Here is a 21,716-nt window from a genome sequence, read left to right as displayed (position 1 = left end):
TATCATTATTCATCACAAGCTGTTGTCACACTTCTCCATTTTGCTACGCTACTGTCAAAGAAATAAATTTGATAAATAATAAAGGTTTTGTTGCTATTTCTTGTGTATGGAGTTTCAAGGAGGTTTTTAAGACTGTTAGCATAATCAAAGGACTATTTTCCTCAGCCAGAGATCCCAACATTTTGTCAAACACATGTAGTTGGAAATTCACTACGCATATGTTGTTGGTGATGTTTTTCAAGGATGGGAGTTTACAGTTTGAATAAATTTTATCCAATAGGTATCTAATGATTTTCAGGTTTTTTTCACATGTGTGATACATTCAGAAACCTAGGAGATGATAAGAAGCATGCAAATCATGAGTTCGTTGCGCTTTTGAAGTATCGCAGTGAACACATTGTGCTTCCACACAATCAATTGTTCGACCTTTCAATTTGACTCCCCACCTCTTGAAATCAATTTATATGATTATGAAAAGTGTCGTTAAGTGTGTTGTTGGTACAACATTAAAGCATTGATCATATAATATGAAAAGAATGTTCGTTGCATTTTGGCTAGAGGGGATTTGCTGCGTTTTTTATTGTTTTAGTAGTTAACTTCAAAATCGGTTTTTGATCAAGTGGAAATTAATATTGGAAAACCAAAAGAGGTTTTTGTCAAAAACAAGATAAATAAAAAAATTCATTATGTTTAGTGACAGGTATCATATATTGAAATATTTGAATGAATCTTTACAACCTATTTTGCAGATTTTGTCATTTCCTATTTTAGTCATGATCCTTGGGTGCAGATTTTGAGGATTTGGAGAATAATATTCAGAAAATGAGAGAGGTTTCTCTCAAGCACAAGATCATCTACAAAAACCACCTTCCATTTGGTAATAAATTTCATTATTTGATAGATATGATCTAATATTTGACCCCTCATTTCCATAAATTTGGTCCCTATTTCATAGCAGGAAGTTTCTAAATCTAATGTGGCTGACTTGATATTTGGGGAAATGGTTGAGCTCAACCCCCTAAGTCCAAGGATGAGATAATTGTATATATTTAATGAATTTTCATGTGAAAAAGGCTCATTGGTCAAAGTTAGAGAAAGAAAACATTGTGCATTGTACTTTTCCCTTTTAAAATGTTTTCAGTGAATGATGAAGGCCAAGTTTTGTTTTCTTAGGGATTCATGTGTCAACTTCTGATGGTGATGTTTTCTCCTATGTATATGAGTTTTTCTATTGTTACAATCATGCTTGAAATTTTATGTCATGTTTAATTAAGCATAATTTGTTTCAGAATTCACTTTTTAAGTGCTATGTTATGGCTTATTGAATAATTTAGTGTTTTTCTTCCATTGAGATATCTAGAATTCATCCTCAGTTAGATGCTTTAGATATTGTCAATTCCACTATTCCTCTTCTCACCCCTCTACAATGAAATTTGATAATAAACACCAGAAGGATTGCCTACCTTGCCCCTATCTAAATATTCCTCATTTTTTTCATCCTCTCACTAAAAATCATTAGCTTAATATGACTCCATGCCAATGGTTTTTCCTTCTTCCTTGTCATCAAACTATTAAACTTATTCCTCTCTGATCTTAATACCTATCCTACGACCTAAGACTGGAGATTCATATAGAGAGAGCCCTCTCTGAAACTGGAAGGGCTAGATTCTAGTTTTAAAGTGGTTTGTGGTTATCTTTGGGTTCCTCTCCTTAGCTTGGACAAATTACGAAGTGCTAACAACATTAAAAAATTTATTAGCACATGATGTATCTTATAGAACTTACTTAAAAAGTGGAAGAAAACATCCTAAATGGCAATCTCTTTGATTTAAATTAGTTTTGCTGAAATAATAATCATTTTTTTTCTTAATGAACCATTTACCATTTAGTGAAAGTAAGGATTATGTGCTTAAATATTTCCACAAACTTACAGTAAATATTACTTATCAAAAAACATTTACCAACAATTATGAAGAGGGGATTCACAACATTCGTGTGAAGTTCCAACAAATGGCTCTTGCATACAAGTTACATTCTAGCATTTACATTCCATGTTTAAGGTGAGAAGTTTGAGTTTTAATGGCAATAAATTTTTAAATCTCAATTGAATAGAAAGGGTATTTAGATATAATAATCATTTTGGGTATACATTTTTTTAGTCAATTATATCTATTTGTAATTGGATTTGTTAACATATTTCTCCCTACAAGAAAGAACATGCAACTTTGAAAGTTTGAGAAAGAAACCAAAAGAAGTGCAGTGCAAGTCATTGGAGGTGGGGAAAGGAATGATGTTGTAGAAAATTCAAGAAATTATCATAATTATTTACTACGTCCAATGATGTTTCCCATAAATCGAGATATAAGACTTGATTGGTTAGGGAAGGCAAGAATATCAACCTCATAGAACATGAATCTACATCAATCCTATTGACATGCCACATAATATTACATATTATGAGGAATTGATTCAAAATGTAAAGAGAAAGGGCGCAAATAGGTGTTGGAAGTATTTGGAAAAGATGTTTATCCATATGCAAATAGTTTAAGACACACTTGAAAAGATATCATTTTCTCTTAGAAAATACTAATATAATTCTTTTTATTTTCCTTTTTTTTTTTGGTTACCTGGAGTTATGGGGATTTAAATATTTAATATCAATGCTTACATAATGTCTTAATTCATAGAAAAAGCCAATTGAGTTGTTCCTTGTGTGCTGGAATTTTATTATTTTCATATGGGATAAATTTGGACATTAAAATGTAGAATCTAGAGGTTTTGATTTAATATTTTATTGTTAATCATAATTTAAAATAAAGTTGTGATTTAGTTAGTTTTTATGACTTTTTTAATTTTGTAAATGTGAGATGTTTCATAAAGTAAGTTTCTTGATTCTTGATATGGATAGATGTCTATCGACGTTTACCATCCATTTATTTTATATAGTTGTGCTGCCAAAGATTTCTTCAATATGAAAATCAACCATAGTTCAACATCACATTGTGACAAAGATTGTCTCAATATGAAAACCAATCATACTCAACCTTGGTTAACCATTATCCAACGCCGCATTGTGACAAAGATTGTCTCAATATGAAAATGAACCATGGTCAACTAAAGTTAACCATATTTATTTTAGGGTTTATAATATATATCCTAGGGTGTATATATCTTCGGTTTATAATATTAATCCCGTGGGTTGAATATTATTCCCTTGGGTTTATGATACCTTGGGGTTTTATAATTAATCCCTTGGGTTTATAATATCAATCCTTTGGGTTTATCAATCCAAGGGTTCATATTCCTAGGGTATAATATTATTCTTATGGTTTAAAATATTAATCTAAGGGTTTAATATAAATCCTTTGGGTTTATAATCATGGTCAACCAAGCGCAACCATGGTCCAATGTCATATTGTGACAAGGATTGTCTTAATATGACAATCAACCTTGGTCAATCATGGTCAAACGTTGCATTATGACAAAGATTGCCTTAATATGAAAATCAACCATGGTAAAACATGGTCAACCATGGTCCAACATCACATTGTGAAAAAGGTTTTCTCAATATCGAAATAAATCATGGTCCAATGTCACAATGACAAATATTGTCTCAATATGAAAATCTATCATGCTCAACCATGATCAACCATTGTCCAATGACACATTGTGATAAATATTGTCTCAATATGAAAATGGGTCATGGTCAACCAAGGTCAACCATGTTTATTTTAGGGTTTCTAATATTTATCTTAGGGTTTATATACCTTCGGTTTATAATATTAATCCCTTGGGTTTAATATTATTCCCTTGGGTTTATAATACCTTGGGGGTTTAGAATTAATCCCTTGGGTTTATAATATCAAGCCCTTGTGTTTATCAATCTAAGAGTTCATATTCCTAAGGTATAATATTATTCATAATGTTTATAATATTAATCCCATGGTTTAGTATAAATCCCTTTGGTTTATAATCATGGTCATCCATGTGCAACCATGGTCCAGTTTCACATTATGACAAAGATTATCTCAATATGAAAATCAACCATGGTAAAACATCACATTATGACAAAGATTGTCTCAATATGAAAATCAATCATGGTAAACAATGGTCAACCATATTTATTTTAGGGTTTATAGTATTTATCTTAGGGTTTATATACCTAGGGTTTATAATATTAATCCTTTGGTTTTAATATTACTCCGTTGGGTTTATAATCCCTTCAGTTATTAATATTAATCCCTTGGGTGTATTATTCCTTTCAGTTTAAAATATTAATTTGTTGGGTTTATTAATCCATGGGTTCATATTCCTAAGGTGTAATATTATTCATAGGGTTTATAATATAAATCCTTGAGTTTAATATAAATCACTTCTATTTATAATCATCGTCAACCATGGTCCTACATCCCATTATGAAAAAGATTTTCTCAATATGAAATTCAACCATGTTCCAATGTCACAATGTGACAAAGACTGTCATGATATGAAAATAAATCATGCACAACCATGATCAACCATGGTCCAACGTCACTTTGTAACAAATATTGTCTCAATATGAAAATGAACCATGGTCAACCATGTTTATTTTAGGGTTTATAGTATTTATCTTAGGGTTTATATACCTAGGGTTTATAATATTAATCCCTTCGATTTAATATTACACTCTTGGGATTATAAACCCTTGGGGTTTTCTTATTAATCCCTTGGGTTTATCTCAATATGAAAATCAATCATGCTCAACCATGGTCCAACATTGGATTGTGACAAAGATTGTCTCAATAAGAAAATGAACCATGGTCAGCCAATGTCAACCACGTTTACTTTAGGTTTATAATCTTTACCTTAGGGTTTATATACTGGGTTTATAATATCAATTTCTAGGGTTTAATATTATTCCCTTGGGTTTATAATACCTTGCAGTTTTAGAATTAATCCCCTGGTGATCCAGGGGGATCCTAAAAGGCCAAATTTTAAAATTCTTCAAAATGCAGTGAAACTAGTCTCAAATCAAAGAGATCATCATTCTAAATCCAATAGCGTGAACGACACCTCAATATGACATCGTATGAAGAAGTTATTTCCTGTTGAATTTTTTGAAACAACTAAAAATTTTGTAGACACGACCCACAGGGACACTTGGCATGCTGACATTAGCAGTACATATGTTGGCGTGAGCCATATGGATGCTGATGACAGTAGGTGATGTGGTAGTATGGACAAGGGAGAGCCAACCAAAATGTGACACGTGGTAGCTGACATCAGCATGATGTTAGAAGCCCGGTCATTCGCGCAGTCAATCGTACAAACAAATCAGGGCACGACACATGGCAACCCAGTCAACATTGCCAAACTCTACTAAGAAGATGATAATTTAGATCGGTCCAGTGGTCAGTGGCAGTGGATTTTTTTCCTACTTAATATTTCCAGTGAGATCCAAATCCATCGGTAGGAAAAACGCTCGTTATGGGCTAAATTCAAATATAAAAAAATATTACTGGCTAGTTGGCTAGTAGTCAAACTCGGCCAATTGGGCCGATGGGGAAACATTATATATATATATATATATATATATATATATATATATGTATATATGTATATATATATATATATATATATATATATATATATATATATATATATATATATATATATATATGTGTATCTATATATATATATATATATACATATATATATATATATATATATATATATATATATATATATATATATATATATATATATATATATATATATATATATATATATATATATATATATATATATATATACATATATATATATATATATACATATATATATATATATATATATATATATATATGAATGGTTAGTAGTGGTGTCAGTCCATCAGACTATTTACATTATTTCATATAATAAAATAATAATGGGCGAGTCATGGGGTTTTAACCTCGACCTCCAGTCTCCCATAAGACTTAACAAGGGTTGACCACCATTGGGCCAAATGGTTTGATGTTAATTAAAATGCTAACCAAGAATTAATTAAACCACCTTAACCCAACACCAAAGGGAGAGCGAATGCGTGGAACATGAAGCTTGATTTTAGAAGTGTGTAGACTAGAGCCGTATTGGTGCCCCTCCTAGGCACATTTTTCGAGATAGATTCCTATAGAATCTTGGGGAATATTCCTTCAAGGAATCTAAAATATTACCTAGACTTCTAGAGATCTCCAACACAGAACAAGGTCGACTTTATAGTCATTTTTAACTATTTTTCACTAGGAATCCAACCGTGTAATCTATTTCGTCAGTAGAGGTCTACATTTTTAGGCCATCTCGAAGTGGAGGTATAAGATGTTGTTTTGTAATTCTTGTAATTTTATTTCGTTGTCAATTAATGAAAGAGGCCTACCCACATTCAGCAGGGCCCTGAGATGTAGCCCACACTGGGTAAACTTCATTATCAAGTTGTTTTTCTAATTTTGATCTTGTGGTTGCATTTGATTTCCACTTACTTTATGTGTTTATGTTACTTTGTTACATTCTCTTTAAAATTCAATTCTGTATGCATCTTTAAAGTAAAATTTGTGGATAAAGTTTGGTATTAGAGTAGGTTTTCTTGATGCAAGTTACATGAGTGAATGTTAACCAGGAACAAGGTCCAAAAAGGTGAAGGAAAACTCAAATCATTTGATCCTGAAGTGGGGTGTGCAAAATGAAGATGGAAAATGGAAGATGAGGAAGCTCGAATAGAGGAAGAGCAAAATTATCGTAATATTTTCTTGACCATGGAAGAGAATGTTGACAAATTGTTTGTAGAATATGAGAAGAAAATCAAGCATGAGAAGAAAGATCCAGATGATCATGCCTCGATAAACCATGAAGGTGGAGTAGAAGAGCCCCCTCCCTCTCCATTGTCCAGTGACAGTTTTTCTTCTTCCTCTTCTCATCATTCTAACATGCATGATAGGAATGCATCTAAAAAGCCATAGGAATGGCTGTGGGTTTGCCATAGGCTCCAATATTGAACCCATGCTTTGATACCACTTGTCATGTACCTCATTTAACACAATTTTTTTTTTTAAATTACCAAACATCGAATGTTATGTAATGCACCCATATTTATTTTCCTCCATTACTCTACTTTCTCTTTTATAATGATCAACATATCATCTTACGCTTGTATGACATAGCCCTACAACTAAATTTATTAGTTTCGAGGAAGTCATCTTCTCCTTTACTACATATAGAGAGGTTACACTAACTCTCAGCTCCCTATGAATGTCAAGTAAGGTAGTCCCACTGAAATATATGATACTAGTTGGTCATGACTACATTAAGTGCCTTATATATGTGTTTGTGTGTGTGTGTGTGTGTATGTGTTTACATCTCTTAACACTGTAGCAATGGGTTCACATTGGATTAACTCTTATACATTATGTCTTTATACATTTATTCTTAACCCCACTTATGATTTCAATTTTAGTTATGATACCTTCACCTTTGTATTTACAGAAGGTGTGATGATTTGGTGTGAGTGTCATCAATTTAATGACTTATATTGTCCCTTTCTACCATTTGTTGATGGTACCAAGGGTTATACCAATTTCAAATTGGGCATACATTTGATATGTGCGTATACTTTCAAATATAAATTTTACTCAGTTATCTGTTCAATTGGATAATATGCACAGGGTTACACATTCCTCTATTATAAAAAGGGTCTCATTGGTCCTATGACATCATATGCCTTTCATGTATTTCATTGTTTCTTTACCATATCCACTTCAATGGCATACCCCCTACTAATTAAACCCTTGTTTTGCATTAAATACCTTCATGGTCCATGTGTATGACCATTAATTGATTTCCTTGATCAACTTAACTACAACTCTAAGGTTTCTCTTAATTTACTTACTCCTTGGTATGCTCCACCTAGCCTGTTATACCCACGGTGGTGTGTGAGGTAGGTGGTACACCTAACACTACAACCAATCTACTTTCTCTAGGTGCTCCTTTTCATGCACTATTCACATAGGGTTTTTAATGAACTACTTGCCTTGATTTCTAATGGATGGTTCAGATGGTCTGGGGCAATCCAAAAGTTGATATTTGCCTGAAAAACCCTAACCCTTATTATCATTTCTCTGGGTCATGGAGAGGCGGTGCTTCCTTTACTCTACCTATCATTTCCTAGAAGGAGGTTTCTTCAGACAATAACCGAGTTGCTGCATATGACATTTGTCAAATTCCTTTCACCGAATTCCTACAACTGGTGATGCTTTTTGTTCTTGGTGTCAAAACTAGGAATGGAGTCCTGATAGGAATGAACAGAAGGCGCCTAGTTTCTAACCCTCTTCTCTCTTGTAAATTCTTAACTCTAGCCCTCTATTTATGTTATTCATTATGTATCGGGTTACTTTTATAACATTCCAACAATTTATGGTAGTTGAATTGCTACCCTCCGAACTCATAGGTTTCCTATTTTTCTATGAGTAGGTTCTTCCTCAAATTTCTACCAGGTAAAATCCTCTGAGTACGCTTTATTGAACCTTTTTGGCACCCTGGGATCTTTCTTTGTCGTAGCTCCAAAATTCCGCTTGGGATTTCACGTGATCCATTAATATAGTGACACTACACAACGATATTAACTGGTAAAGTCTTAATTCTATTTATTTGGTAACTTTATTGTGATAATATGGATGACCAAGCCAACAAAGTTTTAAGTTTTATTTATTCCCCAATGTCGTGGGTGTAGGGAAAATTCTCAACCTGACAATTACCATCTCAAGTTCCATAAGGCTAGGGATGCAAACGGTTGATTCTCATGCGCCCCCTACTAGGTATTATCTCATCTCACCATCACATACTTGTTGGGCTTCAAAATTGTCCTTATTCTCACTCCATTATTCACCAATATCTTCATATTTTACCTTCATGTCACCTCCACATCATTACATTTACCTCATTATTGGGTTATAGCTATGCTTTTCCAAAGTTGATTAATTCTTAACATTTTAAAGTGGATTTATGGTTAAACTTTAGAAAATAATATGCTTATACTTATACCTAATAATTAGAATGAGTTTGTTGACATGTGTAGGTACAAAGGAAGCTTCCAGGCATCTTTATGTGGCCTTGAATGATCAAATTCGAATTTGATAAGATAAGCCTCATGGAAAAGATCATGATCTCATGGAGAAGATCAAGGACAAAAGGGGGTTATGTGTCTAGATGGTTGAGAGATGTATAGAACTAAAGAGATATTAGTGGATCATCATTATGAGTTTGTTATCTCATCCCATTGTATAAATAGGAGTACCTCCTCCATTCCAAGGGGAGGACTCTTGGAGCATGTATCCAACTTATGATCGATTAGAATAAAGCTTCATTTTACATAAATTTCCATTATATAGTTTTAGATATAAATTATGTTAATGTAGTATATGAATTTATGGAATAACTTGTCACTTTGTTCTTAGGAGAATTGAGCTCACTCTAAAAGGATCAAAGGAACATTTTATTTCATAATAGATCTTATTTCATTGCTTAGATGTTTGAGGATTTGTTTGTGATTGATGAATGAGTTCTAAATTAAAATCTTATCAGCATATGAGGGAACAACCAAGGGTCTAAGTTAGGCTCTCTCTCCATTTGATTTGCATGATAATTGAAATTCATTCTTTTGCTTTTATGTTTCAAGTTATTTCATTTCTTATGCTTATGAATGTATCTTAGTTTAGTTTGGATTAGTATATGAGGGGAAAATCAAGAGACTACATTAGTCTTTCTCTCTATTTGAATCTGAACAACAATTAAAGTTCATTCTCTTGTCTCCATTTCGAGTTTCTGGTTTTATGTAATCAATGATTTCATTTCAATCTATGATACTGTAGGGAAGGACAACCAAGACCTCCTTAATTAGGAGCCTCTTCCCTTTCATATTATATTGAATCGTAAATAATTTAGTTAGACATAGAGTTAGTTGCCTACTCATGCATATATTTTGCTGGCATCATCACAAGCTTACGAGTTTCCCTGGTTGATAATTTAATGAAAGCACTTTAACCAATTAATTTTCCCAACATTTTGGCGCCGTTGCTGGGGATGGTGCTAAGGGATCAAGCATTAGGAATTTAATTCAGTACTAGTATTTTTCTTTAGGAAAACTAACTTGTGAAACCTGGTGATAGCAGGATCTTCATAAAGGAGTTCAAGTTTGAGTTTTCTGATGTTTTAGTATTTAGCTAGTTTTAAATTTAGCCTTTTTATAACCCCCCTGCATAAATAAAAACGAATCAAGCGATTAGTATGCTCTCTTCCTGCGCTTCGTGCAATCAGGAAGATCAGAAAATCTATTGATTTTTTTCAAATAAAAATACTCTTGCTGGAGAACTAATCTGCAATATGACAATAAAGAATTTTGTGAATGAGAAAAAAAAACATCTTTAAATTTTTAGATGAAATTTAGTTTTTTAATTTTAGATTTAAAAAATAAAAATTTCCACAAAATAATAATAATATATGTATCATATATATACATATTATTTAAAAAAAAAAAAAAAAAAAAAAACTAACCATTTTTTTTTTTGTTTTTTAGATATTTAAAAAAAAAAAATGCAAAACATTAAATAAAAACAACATTAAACACAAAAAAAATAATTAAACCAAAAAAAAAATAATTAAAAAATAGAAAAACACAACCAAACGAATTTTTGCGTTTGTCATCAACAAAATCTCATCGTACTGAGGTGAATCATCTGGCAAAGGGATGGTGCTGGACACTGCACCGGCATAAACTTTCACCTGGTTCTGGACGGAGTTCTTCTGCTGGAGATGTTCAGTGTGTTTCTCTTGAATGTAGCGCGACTGTTGTTAATAAGGCAAAGGATGGTACATACCAGAGTAAAGAGTTCTCCACAACAAAATGTTGAACTTTTACTGATCTTTTTAATTCTGGTTAGAACATTTCTGATGAGGGCTGCCGAGGGCATAGCACTATTTGTGCTCCTTACTGTTCTGTCCCTGGATGGAATGAGCAGTACACCTGGGAAGTTTATGACCCTTCCACTGTTATCACTGTTGGGGTTTTTGATAACAATTATCTTGAAGGAGGAAATGGTGACAAAACAGGAGGAGTTAGGGATGCCAAAATTGGTAAGGTTCGTATTCGTCTCTCCACTTTAGAGACAGATAGGGTGTACACCCATTCATATCCTCTGATGGTGCTACAGGCTTCAGGAGTTAAAAAGATGGGCGAACTTCAATTGGCAATCCGTTTCTCAAGTTCATCACTGTTAAACATGATGTACACTTATTCAAGGCCTTTGTTGCCTAAGATGCATTATTTACATCCTCTCTCTGTGACTCAGCTTGAGACTCTCCGGTACCAAGCCATCAATATAGTAGCACTCCGACTCAGCCGGGCTGAGCCTCCTTTGAAAAGGGATGTAGTAGAGTATATGGTAGATGTGGATTCTCACATGTGGAGCATGCGCCGCAGTAAGGCTAACTTTTTCCGCATCATGTCTATTCTATCACCCCTGATAGCTATTGGTAAGTGGTTTAATGAGGTTTGCAATTGGAGGAATCCTATCACTACAGTACTAGTCCACATTCTCTTTCTCATACTGGTTTGGTATCCTGAGCTGATCTTGCCGACTGTCTTCCTCTATATGTTCTTGATTGGCCTATGGAATTACCGTTTCCGACCAAGGCATCCACCACATATGGATACTCGCCTTTCTCATGCTGAGGCAGTGCATCCTGACGAACTTGACGAAGAATTCGATACATTTCCCACTTCAAAAGGTATTGACATTGCCAAAATGCGATATGATCGCTTGAGGAGTGTTGCTGGCAGGATCCAGATTGTTGTCGGAGATAATCCTACTAAATCCCGCATAAATTTCCACCTTTTATGCCTCTCGAATTTCCTGTGATCTCTCTTCAAGATCTGGAATGCCCCGATCCTTGATTAAATGCGATAGATCTCACCCATCGTTCCCCAGATGGCGATGATGATCCTCCTAGCAAATCTTTTGATTAATCCATTTTGTAACAAGATCCTGGAGAGACTGTAGGAAATCATAAATTTGGAGGATTTTTCTCTGATTAAGTTTAGCGGATGCGTACAAAATTGTGGGCAGTTTAAACTGTTGTTTTCCCCACTCACTCTGCTCATTAAATGTCTATGAATGGACTACAATCTTAGCAATAATTATGTTCATTAATAGCGTAAAGACGCCCAACCCGATGTATTTGAGCAATGGGAAACCTTTGAATCACCAGATGCGAGCTAATCATGTTTAACGAACCTTTGAATCACGGGATGTGGGCTAATTCGATGTATGAGCATTCACTTCCCCGTAGCCTCAGTAATTTAACAAAGAGCTTGAGTCAGGTCGCGAGGTCGAAACAGGTGCAGTTGGTCATCAGAGGAAAGTCTCTCCAAACTGTAGATGTGCATGGCGCATTGACGGTATTATGGTTTGTCTCCAACAAAGATTTCAATGAAGGGAAATAATTGACCAGCCTAGGAGGCAAAGGAGATAGGGGTGGATTTGTTCTTGTAAAAGTGATAAAGTTTTTGAAGAGAAGGTAGGATTATTCTCAAGGATTTTTCATGTTGCCAGGGTGCCAAACTGATCTGCTGTCGCGGGTTGCCAATTCACCAGCAACAATGTCCATGAAAAACAATTCAGCTTCTCCCGCTCATCTTCCATCCATGCAATGTTCTGCCAAATCCAGCTTCCACGCAGTGTGTGCAACACTTTTCAGATTTGCCAGATCTGTCTTCCACGCAGTTGTTGCAGCAAGCTTCAGATTTGCAACACATTCCAGATCTGCCTTCCACGTAGTCTTTGCAGCTCGTTTCAGTTTTGCAACACGTTCCAGAATTAGCAAATTCATCAACGCAGTGTTTACATCAGCCTTCAGATCTGCCACATCCTTCAACGTAGCAGCTGCCAGCTCCAGCAACTTGACTCCTTTTTCTACTGGGCAAACTCTCTCTGACATGGTAATTCTTTTATTTGGGCGTTGACTGTTTAAAAAAAAAAACAAGCAAAAACGTTGATGACTTTGGAAGAAAATCCATAAAATAACTTCATTTTAGTGTTAGTTTATTTTTTTTTAATTTTTCTTTATTAGTTTTTAATAAATGAAATTTTGTTTATTTTACAATCTCAAAAAAAAGAAAAAAACACAACTTAAATAATAAATTATTATTATTTTTTTTAATTTGTTGTTAAAAAAAAAAACTAATTAAAAAAATCAACATATATATATATATATATATATATATATATATATATATATATATACATATACATATACATATACATATACATATACATATACATATACATATACATCTACATCTACTTCTACATCTACATCTACATCTACATCTATATATATATATATATATATATATATATATATATATATATATATATATATATAGATATATATATATATATATATATATCTATATATATATATATATATATATATATATATATATATATATATTAAAAAAAACATAAAAAGACATACAACTTAAATAACAAATTAAAAAAATTTATGTTTTTTAATTTGTTGTTAAAAAAAAAAATTAAAAATTAAAGAAAAAAATCAACATAAATAATAAAAAAATAAAAATAAAATAAAAATAAAAAATATGTCTTTTGATAATTTCTTTTTAAATTCATTTATTACTTTAGATAATTTCTTTTTAAATTTGTTGTTAAAAAAAAAAATGCAAAACAATTTCCACAAAATTCACGCAGATGGAAAACTTGGAAACAAATTTCAAAAATTGGAGGATTCTTGTTTCGATAGCTTCAAGTTGGCATTAAACTCATAACATCTTTCTGTTGAATGCTTTTATGTGACATACTAATATGCAGAACACAACATATATTTCTAATGTCGATATTTTTACCAAGCACATTTCATGAGTTATCTGACACAAACAGGGAGTATTACTTTTCATGGTTATATTTAAGAATGGATTGATACTAATATCATGAATTGAGTTAATTTCAACACTTTGATTTTTCTTAAATCTGTTTTATTTGGTATGAAATTTTTGCGTAAGAATCATGAAGGAAATGCACATTTCTTCTTGAACACACTTATGTTTTCTTTCTGCCAAGTTTTTTTTACAGGTTACAGGATAATAAAGTGATCATTAAGGAGATTGCATTGTGATGACAATTAGTCTTCCAAAGACTAAATTCATGAAAATTCTGAAGACAAATCCATGTCCACAACCACTACCTTGCACTTTCCTTTTTGAAAAAGATTTTGAATTCCACCAATTGTACATCCATAAAGCATGACATTTCCATATCCATTTTTCACAGCAAGAGTTCTTATTCATACACCATGCATTTCCTTACATCCATTCCTTACAAGCATATTGCCATTTTCCTTGTCATTACGATTCCCCTTCATTTCCACCAATAAAGCCCTGCTTGAGTCAAAGTCCTAGAGTCTAAGTATCATTGAAAAAAACACCTAGAGGCTTGCATGCCTTAATGGCAAGTACTCTTGCCAATGAACAATGGGAGTACATTAATATCCCTTGTTTGTTGGATCTTGTAGGTGACTCGACCACGACAAATTTATTTGTACCTACAAAGATGTGTTAGGCATCCTGACTCCCATTGGAATCAATGGTGGGAGCTCTTGTGTTGGCTAGGGGCATTCATTAACGACCACTAAGTCAACAACTTGTTGCTATGTTCGACATCGACACATTTAATCACATAGTAAGATTTGTGCCATCGAGCGTTGAAGACTTGAAGACCCATATTTTGTAGCAGATGAAGCCAATTTCCTTTCAAGTTTGTCATCACTTGAGGACAAGTCAATAAACAAGGCTGGGGGGGAAATGTAACTTCTATATTTTGTATACCTTCCAAGCCTTATACATTTTCAGCCGCATTTAGTAGCAGATTCCGAACATTCAGCAGAAGATCCAACAATAGATTCAACAGCAGATGCAACAACAATAAAAGATTCACTTTTTCGATTTCATCCACCATTTTCACAACCAAGTAAAGAAGACTATGAACAACAGTTTTTGCAGCCACACGTACACAACTCTCATCCATTTTTGGAAGGGTAAGTTAAGGTATGATATGTTCTAACTTTCAACCATTAAATTCCTTGAAAAGTTAGAATAATAATTTTTGGAAAAACTTCACTTCCTTTCCCCTTCGTTTCCCCATTTCACATAACTGCCCAAACCATCCGTTTAAGGGGAAGGATACATTTACATACATACTTTGTCACATTCATATAACATCCACGTTCATATATCACATTCTAAACCCCACTTACCTTCAAAATATATTCACTATTACATGAGCATACAAATAGCTTTGTCAAAAGTATTTAAAAGTTAATTGGATTCCAACACAATCATGGTTGTTACACAAGAACCAACCATGATGCATTCCAACAAAAATACTCTGCAATAAAAATCACATTATCAATATGCAAAGATCATACATTGAATGCAACAAACAAAATATGGTTGAAACACAAGAACCAACCAAGTTGTAGTTCATCAAAATAACACTTTTCAAAAGTTAAGTAAATGATATCATGCAGAGTTTAAGCCAAAGCTCAAGTACCAAAAAGTAATGTAATAGATTGCATGAGGACATGCAATACCTTCAGTTTGGGGGTATGTTGGGCTTCAAAATTGTCCTTATTCTCACTCCATTATTCACCAATATCTTCACATTTTACCTTCATGTCACCTCCATTCCACCTCCACATCATTACATGTACCTCATTATTGGGTTATAGCTATGCTTTTCCAAAGTTTATTAATTCTTAACATTTTAAAGTGGATTTATGGTTAAACTTTAGAAAATAATATTCTTATACTTATACCTAACAATTAGAATGAGTTTGTTGACATGTGTAGGTACAAAGGAAGCTTCCAGGGCATCTTTATGTGGCCTTGAATGATCAAATTCGAATTTGATAAGATAAGCCTCATGGAAAAGATCATGATATCATGGAGAAGATCAAGGACAAAAGGGGGTTATGTGTCTAGATGGTTGAGAGATGTATGGAACTAAAGAGAGATTAGTGGATCATCATTATGAGTTTGTTATCTCATCCCATTGTATAAATAGGAGTACCTCCTCCATTCGAAGGGGAGGACTCTTGGAGCATGTATCCAACTTATGATGGGATAGAATAAAGCTTCATTTTACATAAATTTCCATTATATAGTTTTAGATATAAATTGTGTTAATGTAGTATATGAATTTATGGAATAACGTGTCACTTTGTTCTTAGGAGAATTGAGCTCACTCTAAAAGGATCAAAGGAACATTTTATTTCATAATACATCTTATTTCATTGCTTGGATGTTTGAGGATTTGTTTGTGATTGATGAATGAGTTTTAAATTAAAATCTTATCAGCATATGAGGGAACAACCAAGGGTCTAAGTTAGGCTCTCTCTCCATTTGATTTGCATGATAATTGAAATTCATTCTTTTGCTTTTATGTTTCAAGTTATTTCATTTCTTATGCTTATGAATGAATCTTAGTTTAGTTTGGATTAGTATATGAGGGGACAATCAAGAGACTAAGTTAGTCTTTCTCTCTATTTGAATCTAAACAACATATAAAGTTCATTCTCTTGTCTTCATTTCAAGTTTTTGGTTTTATGTAATCAATGATTTCTTTTCAATCTATGATACTGTAGGGAAGGACAACCGAGACCTCCTTAATTAGGAGCCTCTTCCCTTGCATATTATATTGAATCGTAAACAATTTAGTTAGACATAGAGTTAGTTGCCTACTGCTGCATATATTTTGCTGGCATCATCACAAGCTTACGAGTTTCCCTGGTTGATAATTTATTGAAAGCAATTTAAGCAATTAATTTGCCCAGCAATACTCTTCTTCTTCACTTATCTACAAATGTAATTTCCTGAGATGTTTTCCATTTTGATATATGCAATCTAACATTGAGTTGTTCCTAATTATTCCTGTTCCTTCGTAGAGAAATCTCATCAAAATAAATTTTTGAAGGTAACCACCCTAATTTCTCCGAACTCACACCTTATGAGTAGCTTATTTAATTGTTTCCCTTGCTTACAATACTAATTCAATTTCTCCGTTTTGTGGCAAATACAAGTATGGCTAGTATGATCTTCTGGATCTTTTTCCAGCTATCTCTCAACCTATTCTAGGTTGGTTCGATTCCTTGGTTCTGGTGATGGATTTTAGAACACCTTTTCAATTAGAAAGGTGGTTGCATTATATTCGAAATGGAAGATTTGTCATCATAAGTATAGCGTATTTTATTTTATTCCATGGGTGTAATACCCCTTTACTTGAAGTTACCTTAATTACCTCTACGTTTTGTTGTACTTAAAAACTTTTCCGTGTTTATATCATCCTTTTCTATTAATCCCAGGGATGATGAAGACTTCATGGCCTCCCCAAACTCTAGTTTGTCAAATTATACTTCTATTAGTCTTATTTATCTTCTTTGCTTCCATTTGGACATAAATATAATCAGTTTGTAAGGTTTATGATGGTCATCTCAATGTACAATATGTGTGTGTGTGTGTGTGTGGTAATTTTATTAAGTTGATATGTTTCACCGCGCCATGATATTTTCAAAGTTAATGTTGATCATTGCAATACCTCTTTGATTTGATTTTATTTAGCCCCTGTTCACAAATTGAATTAAAGAACCTGTCGGTTATTATTACTCTGGAATGCATGAATCCCCTACCAAGATTTTTTTTCTCCTGGTATTCTGAATTATAATAATAATGCAATATTTATTTCTATGTACTGTACAATCATCAATATTATTTTTAATGCATTAACCTCATGATTTTTGTGCGTGTTGTGTGCCTCTTACGTCCCTTCGATTCTTGCTGTGTATTTCTCATGTTTACTATTTACTCGCAATTTATTCTCATATGTTACCGAAAATGGAAACTCTATTTTTCTTCTATGTTTAGCTAAACATAGATTTTTTTTATTTCTTATGTTAACATGTAGCTAGTATAATAGAAACATTTGGTCTATTGAATCCACTCTTAGTATATCAATTAGAGTAGAATTCATCGTCACTATTTCTTATAGAATTTTTGACAAAATGTGTTTGTCTCTATAATTATCTTAAAACGTTCTCTCTTTCAATTCTCCTTTCATTTATGTGCTTCACTCCTTTGTATAGTTTCTTGTAAACCATAAATCACTAAATCAATTTCTACTTAGGAATTGGTAGCGTACCTAGTCAGAAGAGTATGGGTTCGTTAGTTGTTAATGCAATTATGGGTAATCCCATTAGTTCCTTTCGATTTGGTTGAATACTATAATGTTTTGATTGCTACATATAATGGATTATATTCCCCTTAAACCCCCACATGGGCTTCAAAACAACCCATCTCATGAACTAAACCTTTATACCCAAATCCACAGTTTCGACGTTTCTAGTATGTGATTTATTATACATATATTACATCAGCCCCACAATCATATTAATTCATATTCCAATCTTTATCGTGACCATTATCTTTACTGTGATAGTGGTGTGTGAGGTAGGCAACACACCTAACACTAAAACCAAAATACTTTCTCTAGGTGATCCATTTCCATGTGTTATTCACATGGGGTGCTCCATTAACTAAAATATAGATAGAATTAATGATTTGATTCATGGCCTCCATGAATTACCACCTGCCAAATTGCATGGTAGGTTCTTCAACTTGTTTGTTGCCACATGGTGATTAGATTTTGGCATTGATATTAATTTAGACTTTTCAACTCACTGTGCTGCACAATTGTGTTTTGGGCACCTTATCTATATATATATATATATATATAACCCACACACATGATTTTCATAATAGATAAGCCATTAAAGAAGTTAAGTCGGTAAAAGAAAGAAAGAAATGGATAGAGCTAGTGTGTCGAATATCATGGTGAAAATGGTGATGATTTTGTGGTTTGCTATCATGGAAACCACAATACCTCTGCATACTAGAACTATGACAATTAGTTTCCCAATGAAGAAGCCATATTATTCCTCCCATATTCATGGGGAATGTGCTTTATGCCATCATCATTTCTTTAGCCACATACCAGGTCCCAATACTTCTCTTCATCTTCATGATGACGATCTTTGTTTTATGACATCACCCATGAATGCACTTATCGATAGAAAGGAAGTGCATGCACTTTTTTCGTTTAGAAATGTGGTCATATCTGATCCATTTTGATACCTCCTCAACTAGACATCACAAAACTCACACAATGTCTGCTCCTGGAATGGAATCCGATGCAAGAAGGGCACAAAGAGAGAGGTGGCCATAACACTTTCTGGCATGGGATTAAAATTTAATCTTTCACCATATCTCAGTTGATCCAGATCTTGGGAGGAGAGACCCCCAATATCTAAAAGATTGAAATGGATCTTGGGGTAGAGACCCCCAAGCTCTAAAAACTTGCATTGCGAGAAGAAAAATAGGAGAATGCCCAATAAACAAAACCACAAAGAAACATTTTATTAAAAACCCACTGATTTGGATTTAAACAGGAACGCAACAAATTACAGAGATAACCATATACACAAAGATGCAGTGGAAATAATACTTCATTTCATTAATGGAAAATACTAAATATGCTTACAACCAGAAATGGAAACAAACCAGCAAGGGCGATGGTAGCTTATCTCTGAGAAGAGATGTGTGGCTACATGCCTCTGAACTGTAAAGGCTACATTGTGGCGGACAATCTGTCCTATTACAAAATGTGACTTGTTACTTATAATATTTTTCAGTTACAATACCACGGGTCAATTCCATGGGTGAATGAATACCATGGGTGGATTTTACAATACCACGGGTGGATGCCATTTAGAATACCATGGGTAAATTCCATGGGTCGATGAATAATATGGGTGGATGAGTACCATGGGTGGATTTTACAATACCACTGGCGGATGCCATTTACAATACCATGGGTAGATTCCATGGGTTGATGAATAATATGGGTGAATGAGTACCATGGGTTGATGCTATTTTCCATTCGAATCATTCCTCCTTCCTTAAGAAGCAATGGTCCCCATTGCGTAAAGTTCCCTCCTACGAAGCCTTTGTAGAATATGAAGAGCCACTGAAGATAAGGGTTTTATGTGGTTAATCCAAAACCCTGATAAGTGAAGATCCAATGATAGAGATACCCTGTAATGCTTATGACCAACTGTGATTCTGACAGTGTGCGACCTAGCAAATGGACTTCGATGACAAGGATTTTATGCGGTTGACCCATAACCATGATGTTGGTTGCTGATGAAGTAGCAGGTGCCTACATGGCCTGGGGTGGGAGGGCACATCTCGAAATAACCCAAGCCGAATGCTGCTATGTTGAAACTGATGAATGTGAAGCAGGTGCCTACTAAAGTGGAGTGGGAGGGCACGTCTCCAATGGAAACCCACTCCAAATGTTGTTCCAAAGTTAAAATGGACATAACTCGGCCAATATAACTCAGAATATTTATTATAACCTGTTTTTAGAAGAAGAAGGATCATTTTGCATCTTCCCATGAGCTGGAAATTCTTATCTGGACACTCTGAGATCTCATATTTGCGCTGCAATAGTTCCGTCGTCACAAAAATTCTGATAAAATCGCTGATTTATATCTCCCACTGTTATAGACATTTTTGTGCCTTACAACTCTAAGCATGAAATGTCCATAAACCAAGGGCTCCTAAGTCCCTAAAAGTGTTGTTCTAACTCCTAAAGGAATAAGGTCAACAAATTACAGCTTCTCCCAGAATTTCTCCACCAGAAACTGCTCAGAATAGGTCAAATCAGGATCATTTCAGCTGCTCCACTAGCCAAGTGCGTTGCATAGCACCTAAGTCCACTAGCTAGGTGCATTGCAACGGACCTAAATGCACTACCAGGGTGCGTTGAGCGGGAAATGACAAGTGGCAGAGTCATTCCACGAGGTGGAGAGACAATGGAAGCTTCCAGAATCTTCTCCAATGACACTTGCCTCACTGAATTCGACCAAGGATGAGTAAGAGGCTCTCAGTCTCCAAGTGGAAGCAAGAACTGACAGAAAGAAGGCACTAATCAATTCATGAGCTGACTCATCCTCCTTGCATACATCTATATATGGATCCCTCATCCCAGAGACCCAGAGGCTGGAATTTTGCACATTGTAAGGAATTGCTGTTGGTTTTGAGATACACATTAGAGAATTGGGTGATCTATGCTTTGTTGGGGTTGAAGAAGGGACTTCTTTGCTGGGAGGTTGATGTTGGGTCAGGAATCATCGATTGTAACTCCTCCTGGATCTTCTTGTATATCAATAAAACTATTTGAGTTTCTTCTCCATGCTTGTGTTTCATTGATGCTTGATACATTTGTATGGTTAACTTAAATCTGATCCTAAGTTATTTATGAATATAAACCCATGTCTTTGTATAGTTTCCCTCTTCTGTGATCTTACAGGTACTTGGTGAAGCTGGGCAAGTGAGGGAGCAGGTAGCTAGGAGCTGTCGAAGAGAAGAGAGATTGGATCAAAGGACTAGCGCAAGACACAGGTTGGTTCATCCTATTCCTCTTTGTTTATAGTTCATAAAGAAGAATATGAAAGTAGTTTTCTCTGTTTGTTTCTAAGGTAGCTGTCACACCTTAGTGGGATAGAGCAGATCTAAATGG

General features: G+C 34.1%; 1 protein-coding gene across 1 annotated transcript in view; it reads left to right on the top strand.

Annotated features, from left to right (window-relative positions):
• Window positions 1-11,924, top strand: part of LOC149193199 (FT-interacting protein 3-like) — a 78,497-nt gene extending 66,573 nt beyond the window's left edge. Inside the window, exons 3-4 of the mRNA XM_089407246.1 lie at window positions 10,734-10,865; window positions 10,947-11,924. Of these exons, the coding sequence (XP_089263372.1) occupies window positions 10,734-10,865; window positions 10,947-11,924 (1,110 nt within the window). The remainder of the gene's footprint in view (window positions 1-10,733; window positions 10,866-10,946) is intronic.
• Window positions 11,925-21,716: the final 9,792 nt, after the last annotated feature.

Source organism: Pinus tabuliformis, chromosome 2_2 (assembly GCF_031772625.1).
Source record: "Pinus tabuliformis cultivar Carrire ecotype Pingquan chromosome 2_2, CPIR1, whole genome shotgun sequence".
Classification (NCBI taxonomy): Eukaryota; Viridiplantae; Streptophyta; class Pinopsida; order Pinales; family Pinaceae; genus Pinus; species Pinus tabuliformis.
The sequence above is the reverse complement of the archived record's forward strand: the minus strand, read 5'-3'. Positions and strand labels throughout refer to the sequence as shown.